The sequence below is a fragment of the Onychostoma macrolepis genome, chromosome 16 (genome assembly GCF_012432095.1).
Source record: "Onychostoma macrolepis isolate SWU-2019 chromosome 16, ASM1243209v1, whole genome shotgun sequence".
Classification (NCBI taxonomy): Eukaryota; Metazoa; Chordata; class Actinopteri; order Cypriniformes; family Cyprinidae; genus Onychostoma; species Onychostoma macrolepis.
This window is the reverse complement of record NC_081170.1, coordinates 4,374,344-4,397,936: the sequence shown is the minus strand read 5'-3', so window position 1 is coordinate 4,397,936 and position 23,593 is coordinate 4,374,344. Positions and strand designations below refer to the sequence as shown.

General features: G+C 36.8%; 1 protein-coding gene and 1 long non-coding RNA gene across 19 annotated transcripts in view; one reads left to right on the top strand and one right to left on the bottom strand.

The window, feature by feature from the left end:
* The window catches only part of LOC131521691 (uncharacterized), a 33,652-nt gene extending 10,066 nt beyond the window's left edge, over positions 1–23,586 (top strand). For 4 of the 17 annotated variants that reach the window (XR_009266328.1, XR_009266333.1, XR_009266325.1 and 1 more), the window contains 8 exons: positions 3,067–3,163; positions 3,477–4,389; positions 4,971–5,166; positions 6,196–11,699; positions 13,341–13,731; positions 13,818–13,883; positions 19,171–19,522; positions 21,254–23,586. This is a non-coding gene — a long non-coding RNA (uncharacterized LOC131521691). The remainder of the gene's footprint in view (positions 1–3,066; positions 3,164–3,476; positions 4,390–4,970; positions 5,167–6,195; positions 11,700–13,340; positions 13,732–13,817; positions 13,884–19,170; positions 19,523–21,253) is intronic. The other 13 variants (XR_009266334.1, XR_009266332.1, XR_009266329.1 and 10 more) reach the window with 10 other exon arrangements.
* The window catches only part of LOC131521689 (raftlin-like), a 95,864-nt gene that overhangs the window by 70,108 nt on the left and 2,163 nt on the right, over positions 1–23,593 (bottom strand). For both annotated transcript variants that reach the window (XM_058746638.1, XM_058746640.1), the window contains exon 2: positions 11,492–11,663. In XM_058746638.1, the coding sequence (XP_058602621.1) occupies positions 11,492–11,636 (145 nt within the window). In that variant the 5' untranslated portion in view covers positions 11,637–11,663. The remainder of the gene's footprint in view (positions 1–11,491; positions 11,664–23,593) is intronic.

Genomic DNA, 23,593 nt, shown 5'->3' with positions numbered 1-23,593 from the left:
TAACACAGAGACACGCAGAAGTCATATTTAAATAGACGTTTTGCGGCTTAATATTTACAAATAGGAGTGGGAGTGTGCTCACTTGTGTGTGCGCTTACGTTTGTTTGTGTGTGTATGTGTGTGCGCGAACCGGGGCGGAACTCCGCTGTGCGCGCGATACAGAGAGCGCTACCATGTAAAGTAGAGACATAAATGACACGCCGTCGTGTAAATAAGATAAATAACATAAGGCTATTTAGTTTGTTTAATAAAAGAACAAGGTATACACCTGTTCTATAGGGAAGGTAACATTGAATGATTCTTTTGTGGTCTGGCGCTATAGAGAAAATAAAATTAAATAATATCAACTTGACCTTCAAGGGGGGCGGGGGGTGCCGTTGGGGGGGCGGGCCGCCCCCCTAAAATAATGGTAGGGGAAACACTGAGATTTCCATTGGGAAGCTTCTTAAAAATAAATTTTCCCTGAAGCAAACCCGGCGGCTTCATAGCTGCATCCATGTTAGCACGCATACACACAGGTTCGAAGACTCGTTCTCGCCCCCTACAGTACAGTGCAATTCGGCTAGGTATACATCCGCGCTAAAAAATCAAGGTGAAAGTCATCATAGCTTGCGTAGTATAGACCCAGCTCCCAACCCAACTTTGAGAATAGATTAACGGCGATATTTTTTTTATCGCCCGATAAGAGTCTCACGTTAACGCAGCACGTTAACGCCGATAACGGCCCACCACTAATATATATATATACAGTGAGGCAAAAAAGTATTTAGTCAGCCATCAATTGTGCAAGTTCTCCCACTTAAAAAGATGAGAGAGGCCTGTAATTTTCATCATAGGTATACCTCAACTATGAGAGACAAAATGAGGAAAAAAAATCCAGAAAATCACATTGTAGGATTTTTAAAGAATTAATTGGTAAATTCCTCGGTAAAATAAGTATTTGGTCACCTACAAACAAGCAAGATTTCTGGCTCTCACAGACCTGTAACTTCTTCTTTAAGAGGCTCCTCTGTCCTCCACTCGTTACCTGTATTAATGGCATCTGTTTGAACTCGTTATCAGTATAAAAGACACCTGTCCACAACCTCAAACAGTCCAACTCCAAACTCCACCATGGCCAAGACCAAAGAGCTGTCAAAGGACACCAGAAACAAAATTGTAGACCTGCACCAGGCTGGGAAGACTGAATCTGCAATAGGTAAGCAGCTTGGTGTGAAGAAATCAACTGTGGGAGCAATTATTAGAAAATGGAAGACATACAAGACCACTGATAATCTCCTCGATCTGGGGCTCCACGAAGATCTCACCCGTGGGGTCAAAATGATCACAAGAACTGTGAGCAAAAATCCCAGAACCACACGGGGGGACCTAGTGAATGACCTGCAGAGAGCTGGGACCAAAGTAACAAAGGCTACCATCAGTAACACACTGCGCCGCCAGGGACTCAAATCCTGCAGTGCCAGATGTGTCCCCCTGCTTAAGCCAGTACATGACCGGCCCGTCTGAAGTTTGCTAGAGAGCATTTGGATGGTCCAGAAGAGGATTGGGAGAATCAGATGAAACCAAAATAGAACTTTTTGGTAAAAACTCAACTTGTCGTGTTTGGAGGAGAAAGAATGCTGAGTTGCATCCAAAGAACACCATACCTACTGTGAAGCATGGGGGTGGAAACATCATGCTTTGGGGCTGTTTTTCTGCAAAGGGACCAGGACGACTGATCCGTGTAAACGAAAGAATGAATGGGGCCATGTATCGTGAGATTTTGAGTGAAAACCTCCTTCCATCAGCAAGGGCATTGAAGATGAAACGTGGCTAGGTTTTTCAGCATGACAATGATCCCAAACACACCGCCCGAGCAACGAAGGAGTGGCTTCGTAAGAAGCATTTCAAGGTCCTGGAGTGGCCTAGCCAGTCTCCAGATCTCAACTCCATCGAAAATCTTTGGAGGGAGTTGAAAGTCCGTGTTGCCCAGCGACAGCCCCAAAACATTACTGCTCTAGAGGAGATCTGCATGGAGGAATGGGCCAAAATACCAGCAACAGTGTGTGAAGACTTACAGAAAACGTTTGACCTCTGTCATTGCCAACAAAGGGTATATAACAAAGTATTGAGATGAAATTTTGTTATTGACCAAATACTTATTTTCCACCATAATTTGCAAATAAATTCTTTAAAAATCCTACAATGTGATTTTCTGGATTTTTTTTTTCTCATTTTGTCTCTCATAGTTGAGGTATACCTATGATGAAAATTACAGGCCTTTCTCATCTTTTTAAGTGGGAGAACTTGCACAATTGGTGGCTGACTAAATACTTTTTTGCCCCACTGTATATATATATATATATATATATACACTATATTGCCAAAAGTATTGGGTCACCCCCTTCTAATGAACAGGTTTGACTACTTTAGTAATTTCCATGAGTACAAATCTTAATGTTTAAGCATATAATGATATTCTAGGGAATTGTGTGCTTCTAATTTTAAAGCAACAGTTTGGACAGGACCCTTTTCTATTCTAACATGACAATGCCTCTGTGTATAAGGCAAGGTTCAAAAAGAAATGATTGATTGAGTCAGTGTGGAAGAACTTGACTGGTCTGCAGAAAGCCAAGTCCTAATCTAAGCTGAACACCTCTGGCGTGACTTTAAATGCAGATCTTGAGCCAAAACCTCATCACCAATATATATATATACATACTGTATATAATTTGCTGAGATCTGCACAACTAGTTGCTACACACTCAGTAAACAGCAACAGCAGTCAAACACTGAGCTCATCAATTCCAAGAAGAAGCTTTGTTTGCAATGTCATTTCTCTTTTTCATTTTCATTTAATTTGACATAACTTAAAATCGAAACTCTCAGATGATGCATATCTTCTTTTTCAGTTCATATCATCATGCTTTTCACATATAAGCCTGCTTATCAACACACTTCAAATCATGGTGGTACACAGTGCTAGAAAAGACAAATAAAGAAAAAAGTAATTGGAACTCAAAAAGAAGGCTTTGAAAAAAAATAAACATTTTTGTTCTGTTTTTGCGTTTTCTTATTTCATTCCAGAACCCAAAGAGACACCTACAAGATCAAGGTCAGATGAAGCCACAAAACAAAATTGAATCGAGTAGCCGCAGATGCTGGCTGAGATCCAGAGGAAGTGGTACGAATGAACTTTTTTTTCCATGACCTTTGAATAATGTGACCGGACACAGCAGGTAGTTGTTTCTTGCAAGAATGTGTTAAATTCATTTCGAAGGTGATATATATATATATATATATATATATATATATAAAGCTGAATAAATATAAGAGAGGAAGAACGAGAGCGAAACTATATACAGTATATATGATTCATGCACTATATTTTAAGTCATTCCAAGTTTTCTGAAGTTTATATATGTTTGTGCGTGTGTGTATATATATATATAGCGTATGGACTGCTCTTAAGGTGTTGTTTGTTGTTTCTTTTTAAGGGTTTGTCAGCTGTGGTCACCATATATTTTTAATGGACAAGAGCAACTCAGTAAAATCCCCTTTTGTGTTTCACAGAAATGATGCAAGTTAAGGATGACTAAACGATGACATTAGCCTTTAGTTACGTCAAAGCCATGAACATGATTTACAAATTAGGGGGAGGGAAATGATCCAAGAGATAATTTGATTGTATAAAAATCTGTAGTGCAGGATGAGTATTTTTTTCATAAGAGAAATCATGTAAACTAAAAGACAAAAAAGTCAAATTTTGATTACATTTTTATTTTTTGTCTCTCTTTCAAAATAAGATCAGAGAAACAAGCTCCTTTGTTAAATCTTTGTTGTTTACTCCACTGCTGGAAACTTGATGATTGCATTTGAACGGAATCAATACTGCCGGGTCTGAAGCGACTGCGATGCTGATGTGAGATGATTGGCTTGTGAAAGTTCAATGTGCTTCTTTAGCACAGAAGCCCGAACAGATGCTGTGATGTAAAGCAGACGCTCGGGGCCGAGGGCAAACATCCACACGCTAACACCGTGAAGCAAACCAGCTTTATCAAGTCAACGGCAGGCAGATCAATGCAGAGGCGACCTATTCTCCCTCATAGTGACAAAGTGGAGATGTGCACCAATAAATGGGCTTTACTTTGACATTATACTGAGACAAAAGCCATTTAGACGACAGCGGCCTGACACAGGAAAGATGTTGAGCAGAGTAAGATGAATTTCTTCCCCTACAAGCAGCTATAATCTGAAACAAAATGCAGCGAGCAGAGCTTTGACACTGAGACTGTCGAAACAGAGGAAGGAACTTTGCAGAGATCTGCACTTCCTGTTGACGAGAACGCTGTCAGCATGCGCTCACTTCTGACAACACGCGAAAAACACAACTGATTTTACACAATCTGTGTAAGTGACTTTTAGTTTCTTTAATGCATTAGAAGCACAAAACCCATGAGGATTTGTTTTGAAAATGATCAGATAATAAAGTATTATTTAAAATGAAATTCATTAGAATGAAAAATAATGGTGATTTTGGCCTGTCCCCTGTCCCCACCCCACATTTCATATAAATTTCATCAAACAAGATCTCAATCTTGAAATAAGCTCGATATTCAAATAATTAGTTAAAGGAATACTTCACCCAAAAATTACAATTTTTCAGAAAATTTACCCATCCTCAGGCCATCCAAGATGTGGATGAGTTTGTTTCTTCATCAGAACAGATTTGGCGAAATTTAACATTACATTAAAATGCTATCTGGTTTGAATCAGGAGAGAAATACGCACAGACCAAACGCCATTTAAAAGGAAAAATAGACCTAAACAAATATGTGGGTGGATTTTTGATTTGAGAGGACAACAGGGGATGTACTTTTTCACTAGAGGAAATATTATTATGGATTATGGACTGGTAAGCAATGCTTTAAAGTTAAAGCCCCATGATGATGGGTCTGTTTCTTATAAACATGCAGCTTTTGGCTTCACAGGATGTTAACTGATGGACTGGAGTGGTGTGGATTACTTGTGGGTTATTGTGATGTTTTTATCAGCTGTTTAAACTCTAATTCTGACGGCACCCAGTCACTGCAGAGGATCCATTGGTGAGCAAATGATGAAATGCTACATTTCTCCAAATTTGTTCTGATGACGAAACAAACGCATCTGCATTTGGATGGCCAGAGGGTGAGTACACTTCCAGTGATTTCAGAACTCTTTTTTTAATTATTATTTTATTGATATTTAATTATTCAGTCATTCATTCATTATTAATTCATGATACCTCCCATTGCAAAAAATATTTAGTTTTTCATGAAGATCACATACTTTTTCATTTGCTATTTGTTGAGAAAAGGAAAAGAAAAAAACTTCATTTTGTTTAGTATCAGATATTATTTTGTTGATTATTTGTGGAAAGTGCTATTTATGTCTGTTTACATTGTACTGGTTAAATGATATAGATTGACATATCAGAACTGTACGTTTAATGCACTCTTCTTTAGATGTTCTCCAAGGCAGGCAGGATATCCTTTAGAAAGATTAAAGGAGACTTTTAAAAGAGAAAGCCTGCTGGTCAGGTGCTCGTAACACATCAAGAAAAAAGTCACAAATAGTCTCGAAAACTGATCAAAGCATTATGGCTTAGCTGTTGACATTTCATGTGTGTATTTATAGTGCAAGAACACAGCTGCCAGAATCATTTACATGAGAATGTCATTGTTCTGGTTCTGGATGTTGATTGGTTAATACACCATCTCAGCTGTGCTAATTTTCAGACACAATGTGGTACGTCGGTTCATTTTTTTCCTATGCTAATAAAAATAGTTACAAAAGAAGCTAAAGCATTTTTTTTACCATTCAGAGGTTTGGAGTCAGTATGATTTAAAAAAAAAAAAAAAGAATACTTTTTTTTTTCAAAATAATTCAATTTAATAATTGCTTAGAAAGAATGTATTTGTTCAAATTACTGGAAAAAAATGTATCACAGTTTCCATAAAAATGTGAATTAAAAGGGAACCTGAACAACGCTGACATAGGCACAGTTTTGATTTGTCTGTGCAACTAAAGTGAAGCATTTAAGCACAATCCTGTGGATGAAAAGGTTTCCCATGCTTTGTTTCCATGTAAAAGTGAACGCTACTCCACTAGAAGGACTTTGCATTGTCAGCATCTCTATCAACTTTAACCGAATAGCCCATTTGATCTTCATTGCAGGTCCATCTCACTGAAAAGCTAAAGGAATCGATGCGTCCACATCAGAGAGAATATAATAGAGGTTCACCTGCCTTTGTGCTGAAACCCTTAACCTGACAACAGCAGAGAGCCTCCATTTCACAGGCTGAGGTTTGAACTATGGCTCTCTGGCAGGGTGCGGGGTCCGGGGCCCGAACTCATCAGCGCCGTGGCAGCCGTCGACGCGGTGAAGATGAAATGAAGGAAGGTAATGTGGGGAAGCAAATGGCTGTGAATTCTCCTCTGAATGTGACTCCCGCGGCGCCCCTCCGACTCAATTTTCACGCCGCTTGGCTGCAGAATAAAAGCAGCAGTCCCTGCATCCACCTGCTCTAATCCCCTACACAACTACAGCTCCTTTAACCCCGTGCCGACTGTCCTCGCCTTCCCTTTCAGCTGCTTTGCTTTGTATTATTGACTGACAGGTTGAATAAAGGTATTAGGTGTCATTGCATTTTAATAATCTGCCCCGCTCGCTGATTATATCAGGGTTGCGAGCGTGATTTGGAGGGCGGCGTGTGGCCGAGAAGCTGTCCGTAAGTGTGTTTTCTATTCCTCTTCCTCTTGACATTTTAAACATTTCAAATCACATTTGAGGGAAATAAAAAACGTGCAGGGCATCTTAAGCACCACGCCGGCGTATTTCGTGTGATGGGTTTTTCGCCACACAACTTATTACAAGGCTCGTTCACTTGCCTACCAGGCTGTTTCTTTGTACACCAGCAATGGAAAACACGGATTTAGACAAAATTGACGACAAACACAGAGTGTTAATTTGGTCTAATTGCTGTCTTATCCCAAAAAAACTGTTATTGCTCAGAGATTTTTTTTTTTATTGCTTTTTGGTTACCAAGATGTCCTTATTCATAATGAGTTCAGATAAACATCAGACATTTCTCCTTAAATGCCTTACGAAAAATTAAAACAGACACTAATGATACATAAAGCAGTGCTATTTTTCATATTATTCAGATACTATTATAGTTTTTATTCATATTTGCAATACATCCTTTAAATATATACTTTCCATTTTTATTTTAATTATAGTTAAAGGTTTAGTAATTTAGTTTAGTTTTTTAGTTGTGCATTTTGATTATTTTTTATGTCTATATAGTATATTTTATTCATTTTTAGTTTTAAGTTTTAGTTCTTTCAGTACATCAAGTTAAACTAAAAGAGAAATGTTGCAATGGCACTAGATAAAAATAAGTACAATATTTATAAAGGAATAAGGTTTTTCTTTTTTTTTTACTTCAGTTACTGTACCATTAACTTTATTTATTTATTTATTTTTTAGTTTTAGTTAACCATTATATTATAATAGCATTATAAAATGAATCTGAATAGCAGATCATTTGTTTTTGGAGGAATTTGATCACAAAGGTTTCATATTGAAATCTCTGTTTTGATTGCAGGTTCTTCAAATCTGAAGATGATTTTGAAGATCTTGTTTGAAACTAGAAGAGATGGATGTGATTTGAGTCAAATCTGAGAAGTGGAAGACTTCTGCAAAACTCTAGGTGACAAAATTGAGGCACTGTGTGTGATTTTCCCTTTTTTGTGTGATTAGAGCAGTCAATTAAGTTAATAACGTAGCTTGCTTGGTGCCTCGTCTTCCACGCAGTCGCAGCATCTGGCTCATGTCACAATATCACCACTACATCGTAAGATAGATTGATGGGTCAGATCTCTTAAAATAAGCACCACTCTGGCATGTTCCATGTGATGGGTTTTTTTGCCACAACTTATGAGGCCATTCACTTGCCTACCAGGATGTTTCTTTGTACACCAGCATCTGGGAAAAATTTATTTAGATGAAATCAACAAATGTAGTGTTAATTTGGTCTAACTGGTGTCTTATTCTAGAAAATAGTATTATTGCTCATAAGTTTAATTTTACTATCTCAAAAGGACATTTTTGATGTGATCAAGAGGTCCTTGGACAACCTGCTTCATCCCAACGATCTAGAGACCAGCACTAGACTACTAAACCAGTCTGAACCAGGTTAGAAATTCATAATGATTTCAAGTAAACATCAGACATTTCTTCTTGCCTTAGGAAAAATTTTAAATAGACACCAATGAGACAATCATTGACACTGATAGTGTTATTTAGAAGAAGAAGAATCAGCTTTATTCGCCAAGTGTGCGCAAACACACAAGGAATTTGTTGTGGTTTTTAAGAAGCTCTTGGTACATACATGCATATATACATGGATAACAAGTATAATTTAGATACTATAGTTTTTTATTAATTATTTCGATTTTTTATGTATTCCATTTTCATTTTAATATTAGTTGAAAATTTTAGTAATTTAGTTTGTGTTTTTGCCATTTCTTTTAGTTTTTTTTTTTTTTTTTAATTTTTAAGTTTTAGTTTAAATTATTTTAGTACATTTAAACTATGAGAAATGTTGCGCTGGCAACTAGATAAATTGAGTACTTTTTATATTTTATTTCAGTTATCATTTACTTCATTTCTAGTAACGAAAATGTTTTTTGAGTTTGTGTTAGAATGATTTTAGTTTAGTATTATACAGAGAGTATTATAGCACGATAAAATGCATCTGAATAGAAGATCATTTGTTCTTGAAGGAATTTGATGAGAAATGTATGGTTTCATGTTAAAATCTTTTGATTTCAGGTCTTCTGATAGCAGGTTCTTTGAATCTGAAGATGAGTTTGGAGTTCTCGTCTGACGCTTGAGATTTGATTTAAATCTGAGAAGTGGAAGACTTCCACAAAAGTCTAGGTGACAAAGTTGAGACATTGTTTGTGTGATTTTCCAATTTTGTATGATTAGAGCAGTCAATTAAGTTAATAGAGTAGCTTGCTTGGTGCTCATCTTCTGTGCAGTTGCAACATCTGGTACATGTCACAATATCACCACAACATCTTAAGATAGATTGATGGGCCAGATCTCAAAAATAGACGCGGCACTTCACACAGTGCCTTGTGAAAGAAAGCAATGGTGCAGGTTGACCATGGACACATAAATTTGATTAAGGCGATTAACAAATGTGCAGTCTAATGTTTCCACCCGCGTGGCGTCAGGGAACATTAAGCCAGCTGAGGCAGTCTTGCATGAGGAAGTTTATTGTCTTCCCTTGTAGATGAGACATTTGCTGCTCATTCCTCCCCCTCCTTTAAAGTGCTTTGCAACTCCTCCTTTATGAATAGCAATATATTTGCAATAATAGAGTAGAGGCAGCGTGGAGAAATGAAGCGTAGTGGGGGAAGTGTGAGATATGGGCCAATACTGCTAAACACAACAGAGTTCTCGTATGCGGTGCTCGCTGCAGTGCACATATTCACCCATCTTGCCAAACTCAAGGACATATAGAGCAATCGCATAGCTAGGCTGTTCTATTATAGTTATTACCGTAACAGTGCTGGAAAACCATAATTTCAGATGTCAGTCATCTGGAACGTTGATTTGGCCCAGGTAATTTGCACTAACATGGTCACACGCCGGGGTTTCAGAGGTGATCTCAACAATGTCTCAAACTGTGCTCCGGTTTGAAATCAAACGTCGAAAGATTTCAATTTTAACTCAAACACTTTTCATCAAATTCTACTGTAATATCCACGAAACAATGTTCTGTAGTCTTACTGTAGTCTAACGGTCTTTTCTGGAGAAACATATAAGACTTTGATACTCGCATGAAGCATAATTCAGATTCCGAATTTAAATTGAGGATTGTAGAAACAGGATGTAGAATTGCAATTCACATTTGAATGCAAGGAAGTAAAATTAAAATGAATTGAAAAGAAAAGAAAATAAGTTTATCGGTCATTTTAACTAGAAAAGAAAGGTTTATCAACACAAACTTTGAATGTTATCTTGAAAGCCTTGCTTGAAAGTTTAGCGGAAAAAAATAGATTGAAAAATGTTTAAAAACCATTGGAGTTTGAGGGTTTATATCAACATAGATGATGGATTGATGACTGGATGATATAAAGAGACAGACAGACAGATAGATAGAACATAGGATACATAGAACGACGGATGGATGGATGGGACAGATAGAAAAAAGTTTATAAACCATTGAAGTTTGAGGGTTTATATCAATCTAGATAATGGATGGATAGATAAAACCTATCAAGATAGATAGATAGATAGATAGATAGATAGATAAAAGAATGGATACATAGAACGATGGATGGATGGGATAGACAGAAGAAAGTTTAAAAACCATTGAAGTTTGAGGGTTTATATCAGTCTAGATAATGGATGGATAGAAATAACCTATCAAGATAGATAAAAGAACGGATACATAGAATGATGGATGGATGGTTGGATGGATGGATGGGATAGACAGAAGAAAGTTTAAAAACCATTTAAGTTTGAGGGTTTATATCAATCTACTAATGGATGGATGGATGGATAGATAGAAAATATCATGCCAGAATGATAGATAGATACATGATGATGGATGGATGGGATCTATAGATAGAAGAAAGTTTAAAAACCATTACAGTTTGAGGGTTTAAGAATGATAGATGGATGGATGGATGGATGAATGTGGGTAAGATGCAATCACAGTGGAGCAAATACCCTGTTTGTTTAGTGATAGATACAGTGAAACTAGGAATTTCTCAAGAGAAGGAGGAAAAACTGTATTTTTGTGGGTTTCCGCCCACCCAGAGAGAGAGAGAGAGAGAGAGATTGACCTCGGCATTCATCTGAATCCTCCTTACAGGATTATTCTGATCTGTGGGGTAAGATGTCAGCGAGACTTCTGGCTCACACTACATCTCAACACCCTCCCTCCCAGCCCAAGCCGAGCTCCGCTTGTGAGAAATAACAACACTGACAGCTATATTTAGCCAAGGCCCTCTGGATCTTCCCCCATTAGCCACCTCACAGCCCGCAGGCTCCAACATCTCACCGGCAGCCGCCTCACAGATCACAGACACCTTGCCGCGCACCTGAGAGCCTCCTCACAGGAACACGTCGACTGCCTGGGATCCAGGTACAGTCTGTCGTGAGCGTGTGCTGCAGAATTACCAGGCAGCTGTGATTCACAGAGAGAATTCTGGGAGGATTTGGGGTTTGTCATTTGCAAGTGTCATCACTTCGGGGATTTGCGGAGCAGCAAAGAATCAAGGAACGTTGTTGGAGAATCTCCATGTGCCACGGTTTGATTTCTCCTTTCAAAAGTTCCTCGCAGATTATCCTTACCTCAACATTTCTAACTCTGCTGATCGTCCCTTTTAAAAGTCACTCGATATCAGAGTGAATTCAACAGAGATAGGAGAACGACTGACAGCTTACCATCTTTCCCCACCAGGAAGTCCACGTGGTGGTACGTGTAGGCGACCCCGATCTTGGTCTCCACCTGCGGTCTCTTGAGGGTGGAGTAAATCTTTCCCGGACTGTTGTCTTCCGTCTGACGGTACTTCCTCAAGCCGCAGCCCATTTCTGCTGAACGAGTGCGCACTTAAGCCTGGGATGAAAGAGACACGGTCAGAAAGACAAAGAGGTTCAAACAATGTCTTCAGCATTCACAACAACACGCTGTAGATGCATGTAGACACATCAGAGCTGACCTGCAATTTAATGCACTCCTAAAAATAAAGGTTCCAAAAGAGGGTTTTCAGCGATACCACAGAAAACCTTTTTTTTTTTTTTTTGTGTGAAGAACATTTTAATAATCTCAAGAACCTTTTTGCACTTTAAAGAACCTTTTATGCAATGGAACGGTTCCATGGATGTTCTTTATGGAACCATATATGCCAATAAAGAACCTTAATTTTTATGAGTGTAAAATGCTTTGATGGATGCTTTTTTCATTTGTATTATATATGCATATCCACTAACTAGCTATTTACTGTATGCATCATCACCAAAACAATGTTCGATAAAAACAATGACTATATTCTGAAAGCATATTACATATAGTGCTATTCTTACTGTTTCAATAGAATGCTTATCTTTCCACATTATGGAATACAAGGATTATCTGCTATATTTGCCAAAATGTGTTGCCAGCAGAGATTACTGCACAGAATATATGTTACACAATGCAGTGAACTCAATCTGACCTTCCAGTTATCACGAAATGATATTTAAAAGGCAAAATATCTTTATTTAAAATTAGATGTAAAATCGGCGCCAATAGCCTCGTGGGCAGAGCACTGACATACAGCACCATATAGTGTTTCAGGCGTCCCAAGTTCGAATCCCAGTTTGTAGACCTTTCCCGATAAATAATTTATTATTTAATTGATAAATATATATAATTGTTGTTAAATTATTTATCAAAATTGTATAATTATATTAAATTATAACAATAATTAGTCACTTTTATTATTACTCTGGTCATTATTGTCAAAATCAGTATTCATGTAATAATAATTTTAATATAAATTAATAATTGTAATGCATTCATGATGATAAAAATAATAACATTTTAATTAAAAATTAAAAAAATAAATTAGATTATTAAAAAAATAATGATTATTGTTATTAATTTGTATTATTATTATTATTGCCACTAATACTAATATAATTCTATTATTATATTCTATATTAAGTTTTTTTTTATTTAATTTAATTTCCAAGATGATTGGACACCACTTATTAAAACATGCAGTGTGATGTTCGAACTACTGTTATTATTAATTGCATAATGCATTCTGTTTCACATGATATTATTCAAACAATAGTAGGCCATAAACAGTATATACCGCAGAGTATTCGGTTAGCGGTAAGCTAGTATTCAGTTCCAAATATAGTCCATAGTTTGTACTTGTTATTGCTTGTCAGTGACAGGTGGTGCTAAAGGGGAGAGACATTCTCATTCTATTTTATAATGACATTCTCTTTTTATTCAACAACAATTTGCATATGCTGTAGTCATCAATACTTTTAGTCTCTGTGCACAGTATGCAAGGTGCCCGCTTTGCGTTTAATACGCTTAGGGCTTCATCTGTCTGTCAGGCGCATTTTTTTTAATTTTTATATTGCATATATCTCCTAAAGGTTTAGATGTCAGCTCAGCAGTACACTAGCATATAGATGTCCTTAAACATAAATAGCCAAGGACTACAAAACCACGAAACTCCAATTTCGATTTCAATCTCATTACGACTAGCTCCATTCACGTTCTGCTTTCTTTCAGGTGTTTCCCGTGTGGAAAGTAATCTGTCCATTTTCTCACGTACCACATTAATTTGCCTCTGCGTGCACAGCAAAGAACGTACATTGCTGTTCTACAGTTCCTTTCAGCCAGGTACTGCCTCATCCTGTGCTTGTTTGGCAGAAAGCAAGCAGAAAAAGACCCAATTAAGGGCACACTAGATTACGAAATTAGCTACTAAATAAATAAATAAGAGGCATAAATGGGCTTCAGCTCATCATGGGAGCCCAATCTCTCAACTGGCAGGCTGGGAATTAACACGTCCAGCCAGCGAGAGGCCAAAAGTGCTCTCTGTTCGTCAGCCAAAGCGCCCTCCTTTTCCAAATCTAAAGTGACAGCCGCCGACAGTCGCGAGCGGATCAGAAGGGTGCAGGTAATATCCCATTGTGGCCAGCTGATTAAACCTAGGGTGGGCCATTGATGAAGAATACTCTCTATTATGTTGCTGTCTAATTACAGCGGCCGGGACGTATAATCTGAGAGGCGGCGACGGCCGAGGGTTCTAGAGAATACACGGTTAATGAGGTGAGCCGTTCGAATGAAAAGGTGAGAATCAATCACAGAAAATCAAGAAGCAGATTGTTCATTAGGAGTCAGGATAATGCACAGCGTGCCGGCAACTCCAGCGGCAGGGCGACTTTAATTAGGGCTCAGACGAGAGGCCATGCAGATTTATGAACACTGTCATAAGAATCACTGTTTCCAGTGACATGGACGTGAATGGATGCGTTCAGCTATCCGTGGCTGAATCCAATCGGGGAAATGGCATCTCGGGTACAACAGTCATGCATCAGCAATTGGATTTTTCAAATCTGATCGATTGAAGGAATGAAGTGCGGGAAGATTTTAGACTTGTAGTGATATTTTTTGGCGTGGGAGTCAAAATGAAATGGGCGCACAACTGATTTTGATTTGGTAACTTGGCGCCTTAATGAGAATGAATTGAAGGGTGGGACTATTTGTGCATTGGGAACTGATTGGATTGTGAAAAGTGGGTGTGAAAATGTAGGTTCTTTTCAGTGCCGGGCAATGATTAATTGAATCCACAATAAAAGTTTTTGTGTACATAATATATGTGTGTGTACTGTGTATATTTATTATGTATATATAAATACACATGCATGTATATATCTAAGAAAAATGTTATGTTTATATATTAAATATATTTATATATGTAATATAAATTATATGAATATAAATTTATACATGTAAATATTTTCAAAATACATACTGTATACATAAATATACACAATACACACACATATATAAACAAAAACTTTTATTTTGGATGCGATTAATCGTTGCCCAGCACTAGTTCTTTTTTTAAGCTGATACTTTTATTCAGCACGGATGCATTATATTGATCAAATAGGAAGGTAAAGCTATTTATAATCTTACAAACAATTTCTGTTTCAGATAAATGCTGTTCTTTCTAGCTTTCTATTCATAAAAATATCATGGTTTCCACAAAAATATTAAGCAACACTTTTCAACATTGATAATAATGAAAAATGTTTATTGAGCAGCAAATCAGAATGATTTCTGAAAGATCATGTGACACTGAAGACTGGAGTAATGATGCTGAAAATTCAGATTTGATCACAGCAATAAATTACATTTTAAAATAAATTCAAATAGAAAATAGCTATTTTACATTGTAATAATATTTCACAATTTTACTGTTTTTGCAGTGTTTTTAATAAAAAAAATGCAGCTTTAGTGAGCAGAAGAAAGTTGACGTCAGTTAAAATGGAAAGTCACTTTAGAAGTGGAGCATTTTATTAAATTTAGTAAAAAAAAATAAAATAAATATATATATATATATATATATATTTGTTTTTTTTAAATCAAAATATCATTTAACTGCGCACAGTAAGACCAGGGATATGCTTTAAAAAAACAAAAAAGTAAACAGTCAGTTTTGATTTCATGTTGGTTTATGATCATTTTTGTATTATAGAACCTGAATGTTAAAGATGTTTTGACTCTGTAAACTTTTGTCCTAAAAGGCAGGTCAGCTCTCTTTCAAATATCACTCTTTTGTGATATTTTTCCATCAGATGGAAAAACAACAGACTGCCCCTAAAATAGCCGTCTTTGACATGGCAACAACTTGCACAAAGTGGCTTTTTCAGACATCGCTCCATGTTTTGAGTTCAGATACGCTCTCTCTAGAGGCAACAGGCTAAGCGTGTGCTCCGTCAGAGAGAGAAAGCAAGCAAAATAAAAAAACGAAAGGGGTGGTGTGGCGCGTGAGGAAAACAAAGTTGGTTGGAGGGGCTGATATTTGCATAGCTGATAGAGACGAGGAGGGGGGCCGTGAAACGAAGAGGCGAGGTATTTTTAGAGCTGACGGAGGAAGTGGGAGATGTTTATGATTTCAGAGCGACTACTCCCTCCCCGAGGTTCTGCTTCACGCTACGAGCTTTTGGCAGTACTGTCTCTCTAGTCAACCTGGCAACAGCTCCCTCGTGCACTGTAGACTGACAAGAAAAGAGTTCACTTCCAGTATACTGTTGCACGGTAGTCCAAAATGAAAGACAAAAAAAAACGGTTCTCCTGTGACTTTTCATAACGTAAGTGATGGTGAGACTGACGAAAAAGAAAATCTGGGCAAGCCTGTTGATGAACGTTCATTTGTTCCACAACCTCTCTGTGCTTAGCAAGCGTCTTATATCATGCGCCACAGGAAATGTTTGTAAAAATGATCATTTTCCCAGCAACAACCCATCGGGGAGAAGCGATGAGCCGACTATGATGACCCCGCTTGGCTTCGGCGTTCCTCACTGCTCTAATTCAATAACTGCGTGCAAAGGACAAAACTTCAATGTCACGGTTTGCGGCTCTGTTCAAAGCTGCGGTTCAGCCCGTGTTTAGAGATGCATTCCCTCAAAGAGAGACTCAAAAACACTACTCTCCCTTTGACCCATTTTCTTTAATGTGGCAAATAAGGCACAAGGCATGGTTTCCTGACTCATGTTTTTGTCGGTTCAGCAGGGAGAATGCTCTCCTGGGGTAGGAATGAGGCAGTCTCCCTGTTTGGACTTCCTCCTTCCTTCCTGGACGTCCTGGTCTCAACAAAGACCCCTCACCTGAGCAGGACATTGTGAGGGAATGTGAACACACTTGAAGAGATAATATCACTGTCAAGATCCAAACAAGACAAAAACCACCGTAAAAGCGTTAAATTAGATATAATTTATGCTAGTATAATAAATATGCTAAAAATACATAGAGGGATTTTTTTTGAGGGGGCAGATGAATTGGGGAAATTTTTACTTTTGGTTACGTATGAACCATAATGGAAAATTTTACTAAAAGTTAAAAATAATAATAATAGTTATGTGCGTGTATACTTTTAATATGATCAGTTATTTGATTTTATATTTTATTATTTTAACATATTTATTTTTTGGACTATTTTCAGACCAGTTTTCAAGTCCATCTGAGTTTTTTTTTTGTTTGTTTTAAATGAGCATTTTTGTCAGTCTCATATGTTTAAGTCAATTGAAAAGTCATTGAATACCTTATTTTCAAAAATGTCCAATGTTTTTTTCATAGGAGCCTGATAAAAATGCTAATTTCAAAGAAAAATCTCTGTTTTATTTATATACATATATATATATATATATATATATATATATATATATATGATGTGTGTGTGTGTGTGATAACTAATATTTATAAGACTGCTTTTAGTTTTGGGTGAAGTATTCTGTTGAACGAGAGACGCACAAACACCATGTTTTACTCTTAGGACTCATTTCCAGGGTAAACATAATGTCAAGTCTAAACAAAATGTCACAGCATAATTTAGACAAAAACTGGGGTTAATTGGTGTCTTGGGAAAGCGTTCCTACTGTATGTCCCCACAAGCTCCGGAACCTCATGTTCCTGGCTGCTGCTTCACTGCTTGCTTATGGATAATTAGAAAAAATAGGAACCCAGGTACAATAAAAGCCACAATTATAGATTGAATCCAATTTGAGACACACAGCAACTCGTCTGACAGATTGTCTCTTTAAAATCTCTTTCTCTGCAGCCCTTCGGACGGGAGTGGGGGTGGGGCACTTTCCTTTTGTTCGGCATGAACCTAGAAAACCCATCCGCTCAGCGTCCAAGGTCTGGGCACGGACACGCTGGAAACTCAGACACAGCGGATGGAATTGCCATGGGAACGGGCCCCTTGACAACGATTTCATACTCAAGAGAAGAAAAGAGAGCAATATCTCCCCAGTCTGTTTCCCTCCCTTTATTCGTTTTCTTTGAGATTCTCTCTCATATTCTCGTTCTCTCTCATCTTCGCTTCTCTTGATTTCACTCTTTCTCTGATTCTAATTTGGATTATATGCCTTTTAATTTTTACAAGACAAATATAATTTGCTTTATTAAAGAGCTGGGCGGTATCACGGTGGAACCCTGTGATTGTAGAAATATGTCAGAGATTTTTGCTATAGACTGTTTTTATCGTATTAGCTATGTATGTGGTTATGAGTAGATTGGATGCTTTATATTATTATATTATGTGCAAAAAAAAAAAAAGCACACAATGCAAATTATTTACGAAGCGAATGCAGAGCAACATCAGTTAAAACGTCAGAGGCGTGCACATGTCAGCTACTTTATTTTAAATTATTTGTTTCGTAATATTAGTTGTTTTTTTTCAAATAAGATATTTTAAGAATGTTGGTCACCAAACAGTTGACAGTAGCCATTGACTTCCATAGTATAGGAAAAAAAAAAAAATACTATGGAAGTCAATGGCTACCGTCAACTGTTTGGTTACCAACATTCTTCAAAATTCTATAGTGTTTTATAATGTAACATTTCTTTTAAACTGTCACACTTGTTCATTTGTTATGAATAATCTGATTTTTTGTTAAAAAGAGAAAACAGCAAAATCCAAGTTTCTTCTGTTGGTGAAGTATTAAATAATTTTTTTTTAATCCTAAAATTGGGCATTACCCGTGGTCACTGAATATATAATTTTAGAATGTGAAAACTGAATATATTGTGACTATACACAATTATTGTGCTAAAGAACCATTTTTTCCCCTAAAGTTCTTAAAACTAACCATTTGAACATTTTCCCATTATACACTCTTAAAAATAAATGTTCTTTATTGGCATCTATGGTTCCATGAAGAACATTTGTCCTCCATGGAACCTTTCCATTGCACAGAAGTTTCTTTAGGTTTTAAAAATGTTGTTTAAAGAGCTGTTCGCTGAAAGTTTAATTGGGGAACCCAAAATAGTTCTTCTATGGCACCACTGCAAAATCTTTATTTTTATAAAGAAGGGAATAAAAATGGAATCTTTATTTTTAGGAGTTTAAAGAAACATTTGAGATTCCATTGATGTTAAATGTTCTTCGTGGGACTCTCTCTGCCAATAAAGAACCTTTGTTTTCAAGAAAAAAATGACATTTTCTATCATAGCACCCACCCCAGTGCCCATATGTGAGACAGTATGCTGTGTGAAAGTGTGAGACTGTTTTCAGTGGAAACAATCCAGTAAATTTGTAAATTAGAATGAAAGCATTTAGTCCCTTTTTCTTGAAATATGCACTTTACCAGAAAGTGATCTGAATCTGTTACTCTTTTAAAACAAAGCTCAACTTCTGTTGCACTCAAGCAAAGTATCGACATGTCCTTCTCAAACACGACTCAATCAATATCGCTGCAATTTTCCGGCCACTCTTTACCAAGCGAGTCGATGAGTCTTCAAGAAATATTAAAGCTGTTTTATTCTGCGTGTGTTTTCCTGCAGCGCTTGCATATTTCCCGCTTTGATTGTTCTGTGTTGTGCCTAGGCATCGCCAGCGGCCTGAATATTTGTGGCAGAAGCTCGTCGCTGCGACAGGAGGGAAGAACCTAATCTTCGCGCACATCCGGGAAGCGTAATCCTTTCAAAGTGGCACCTCACGCAGGAGAAGAACAAAAATTACCATTCATCTTCCATCAAGGCGCACAGCTAAAGCTGCGTTTCATCTCCTCAACTGACTCAGCTGCGGAGAAGGTGCCGAATGCGTGGCACAGACAGCGAATGTGACATCTGATTTGTAGGCTGTCTAATCACAGGAGAGGGTGTACATTTTCTCTCAGAGAGAGCAGAGGAGAGCCTGCCCTAATTGAACGCGAGGAGAAGCCGTTCAGAGATCACAGGTACAGCGCCTGACGAATAACACACTGGGCTTTTTGCGCGTCACGTCTCGGAAGGATGTCGTAATTAAGTTTCAAATGCACTAAGGCGTTCCAATTATCTAAATTAGGTTTAATTGAGCACAAGAGAGGATTCTCTGTCCTAATTAGGTTACCAAAATATTGAAGCTTCACGTGTATTAATCATGTTCCTAACACACCAGCTAGCTTCCGATGATGATACAGGTAGAACAAACAGCTGCAGGAGTCAGAAAGACACAATTAGCTACACTTTTGCTGCGTGTGACTTGTAAGGTGAAGGAAATTACAGATCAAGTTGTTATTCACAAGATTTTCTAATAAGAAAAAGGCCGCCACTGTTAAAAACAGTAGAAGAGATCTTAATGTCTCAAACATGCTCAAGTCTACTTCCAAAAGTTCCGAACTTGCGTATTTTTCATCAGAGACCTAATTATGCCTTCCACGTTAATAGTAATATTATTGAGGGTGACCAATACATTAAATTGCCTAAAATGTACTTGTTGAAGGCAATGAGTAAAAGAAGTCTGACCAATAGCGTACAGGCATTATACACAATCAGCCAATCGTGGTGTGCGAGAAGGCGGGACTTACAGAGAACGGGCTGTAGAGAGCATGTCTGTAGGAAAATAAAGACAAAACCTGGACCTTTGGCAATTTAAAAATCCTTGTCAGGACATGTGTGGGGAAAAAGCGCACACATGGTCATCCAATTTATTTTAATATATAATTTACATATATTGAGTAACTAATGTTATTAATATGTGACCCAGGACCACAAAACCAGTCTTAAGTGTCAATTTTTCAAAATTGAGATTTATACATCATAAGAAAGCTGAATAAATAAGCTTTCCATTGATGTATGGTTTGTTAGGACAACATTTACCGAGATACAACTATTTGAAAATCTGGAATCTGAGGGTGCAAAAAATCAAAATATTGAGAAAATCGCCTTCAAAATTGTCCAAATGGATTCTTAGCAATGCATATTACTAATAAAAAATGAAGTTTTGATGCATTTATGGTAAGAAATTTACAAAATATCTTCATGGAACATGATCTTTACTTAATATCCTAATGATTTTTGGCATAAAAGAAAAATGGATAATCTTGACCCATACAATGTATTTTTGGCTATTGCTACAAATATACTCCAGCGACTCAAGACTGGTTTTGTGGTCCAGGGTCACATATTAGCTCTGTTCTTACTGTATAGTCAGCAATTGTCTCATTAGTGTAAATTAGGTCAAGCACCACTATTACTATTGCTATATAGTAGTTACTGTAGTGATCTGAATAAACCCCTAACTAAAGTATTAAATATGTAACTTGACCTGTATTTTTTGTTGCTACTGTTTTCAATGATACGCTGTTTAAAAAAAAAAATGAAAAAAAATACTGTAAAAATACAGTAGCATCATTTTAGGTCTTATGGATTTAACTTGTCAATTTATTTATTTATTTACTTTTTGCTACATATTATAAGATGAAAATTTACTGTAAAGATTACTGTTAGATTTACAGTTTTGCATCGTATATAGTAAGGGAACTTACAGTTAACGACTTAACAGGTTTTTATCATGGCATTTGCAGTCTTCTACTGTTAAAATTATGATGATTTTTAAAGTGCACTTTATTTTATCAGTAGTGATCAAACTTTTAAATGTCACAAGGGCACAGTAAAACAGATTTTAATATCTCACATTGTTATTGCAGGTTGTTTACAGTGCAGCACCCTGGAAACCACTCACAGCACCCTAGCATCGCATCAGAGACTTTTGCACAGGCGAGTACCATTCATATTTCTTTCTGAAAATGCACAAAATCGAGTTTGTTTGGTATTTGTTTTTCTCTCCCAAGGAAACATCCTCTGAGCTGTAATAAAAGGGTTCTGCTGATGCACATATGACACTGAAGTCAGCAATACTCTCCAGTAACTCTCTGATAGCGAGTATGCGTGGGGTCGGAGGTGACTAGCCCGTGATATGATGCACCAGATTCCTCCATGACAACAGCAGCTCTGTGTGCGGCTCCTGAGGCGCCCGGCGCACAGCCTCCGAACCGCCGTCTGGAACTGATTAATGACAGTTTGCCTTCTCTGTTCTCTTTTCTTACATTCCTTTCTTAAAGGGCGTTCACACTGACAGCGATTTGCGTCCGTAAGACATTCATTTATAAAGAGAGTTGGCAATTTCTGGCAATATGACTGACAGGGACCGTTAGCGGGACCGCCTACTAGCATCAACAGCACAATTCGACTGTGTATAGATTAGCATACTAACATACTACTTATTCTCTTTCAGCAGTATTTAGTATGCATGCTGTGTACAGTATGCAAATTTTCTAGATGTATGTAAAGAATAGTTTGATTAACTAGTACAGTTGAGAAAATGTGAAGTACACAACAGAGAACAGTGCAACAATGCAATGTACTCAACATGACCTTCCAGTTTTGGCATTGATTTTTAACATTTTTAACTCTTTCTTGACTGATTTGATCAGACTGCCAAAAGTTTTTATACAAAAGTTTAATAAAATTAATAATTAATTGTTAAAAAACTAGTGTTGTTATCACTATATGTGACCCTGGACCACAAAACCAGTCTTAAGTCGCTGGGGTATATTTGTAGCAATAGCCAAAAATACACTATATGGGTCAAAATTATAGATTTTTCTTTTATGCCAAAAATCATTAGGATATTAAGTAAAGATCATGTTCCATGAAGATATTTTGTAAATTTACTACTGTAAATATATCAAAACTTCATTTTTGATTAGCAATATACATTGCTAAGAATTCATTTGGACAACTTTAAAGGCGATTTTCTCAATATTTAGATTTTTTTGCACCCTCAGATTCCAGATTTTCAAATAGTTGTATCTCGGCCAAATATTGTCATATATTTTTTGGTGATGATGATGTATAAATCTCAATTTTGAAAAATTAACACTTAAGACTGGTTTTGTGGTCCAGGGTCACATATATATATATATTAGAAGAAAGACTAACAAATTATAAAATTAGAAATGTTGCCTTGGGAAACTACAGTAAATGTAAGCTAAAGTGCTAAAATTGCTAAAACTGAAAGAAAAAAACAAAAAAACAAAAACGTAAAGTACACACAATTACTAAAATACAAAAATTTAAAATAAAAAAATATTAAATGTTTAAAGTAAATTTTTAATTAAAATATAAGAATAAAATCCAATAAAAAAAAATAATACTAAAAAAGTGTTATATAAATTACACTAAAATAGCACTGTCAAATATGTCAACGTATATGATAACGTTAAATTTTTTTAAATAACACTAACATTCTCGGAACATTGCAGGGAGATTTTTGTGCAAACGCCTAATAAAAGCTTAAAATAAAAATTACACTCTAAAGGTTATTTTTACGTTTTATTCGATGATCAACAGGATATTTTGTTGGGCTTTTGGTGTATATTTCTGCACTGTTGTGTAAGGAAGCCCCGCCTACAGTGAAATCTCATTGGTTCAAAATTACACTGCACATAACAGTTACAGCTGATACTACAGTTGTGATGAAACAAAAGTAGCAACAGATCTTTTATTTTGTACTGTGATGTACATCCGAGAGAAACGGATTAACGAAATAGAAAAATTGTTGGGCGGGGACTTGTTTCTGTCCATCGGATGTTGATTGGATGGTGGATCTGAATGTGAGCTTGCAGTTAACTTTAAGAAAGGGGTGGGTTTATGCACACTAAATGACTGGAGAAGTCTGTTGTTTGACCACAAGATAGACATTTTGATTGAACATGCATTTAGAAAATCGCTCTGAATTTTGATTTCATGTCGACGACTTTAAACACCAAATATCTTCAGATTGTCCTACATTTGCTTCATTTTCGCTTTCAGTGTGAATACAAATAATGCTGTCTAACTTGACTTAGTGAATGCATGCTCCAAAGTTATTTAAATACATCCTATTAAAGAAATTTGTCACCAAAATCCTTTGATTTCAGGCAAACAACCGAAATGAGGTGCTGAAGAAACACTTCTTAAAAAAGCCATCGGTCAAGCATTGAAGG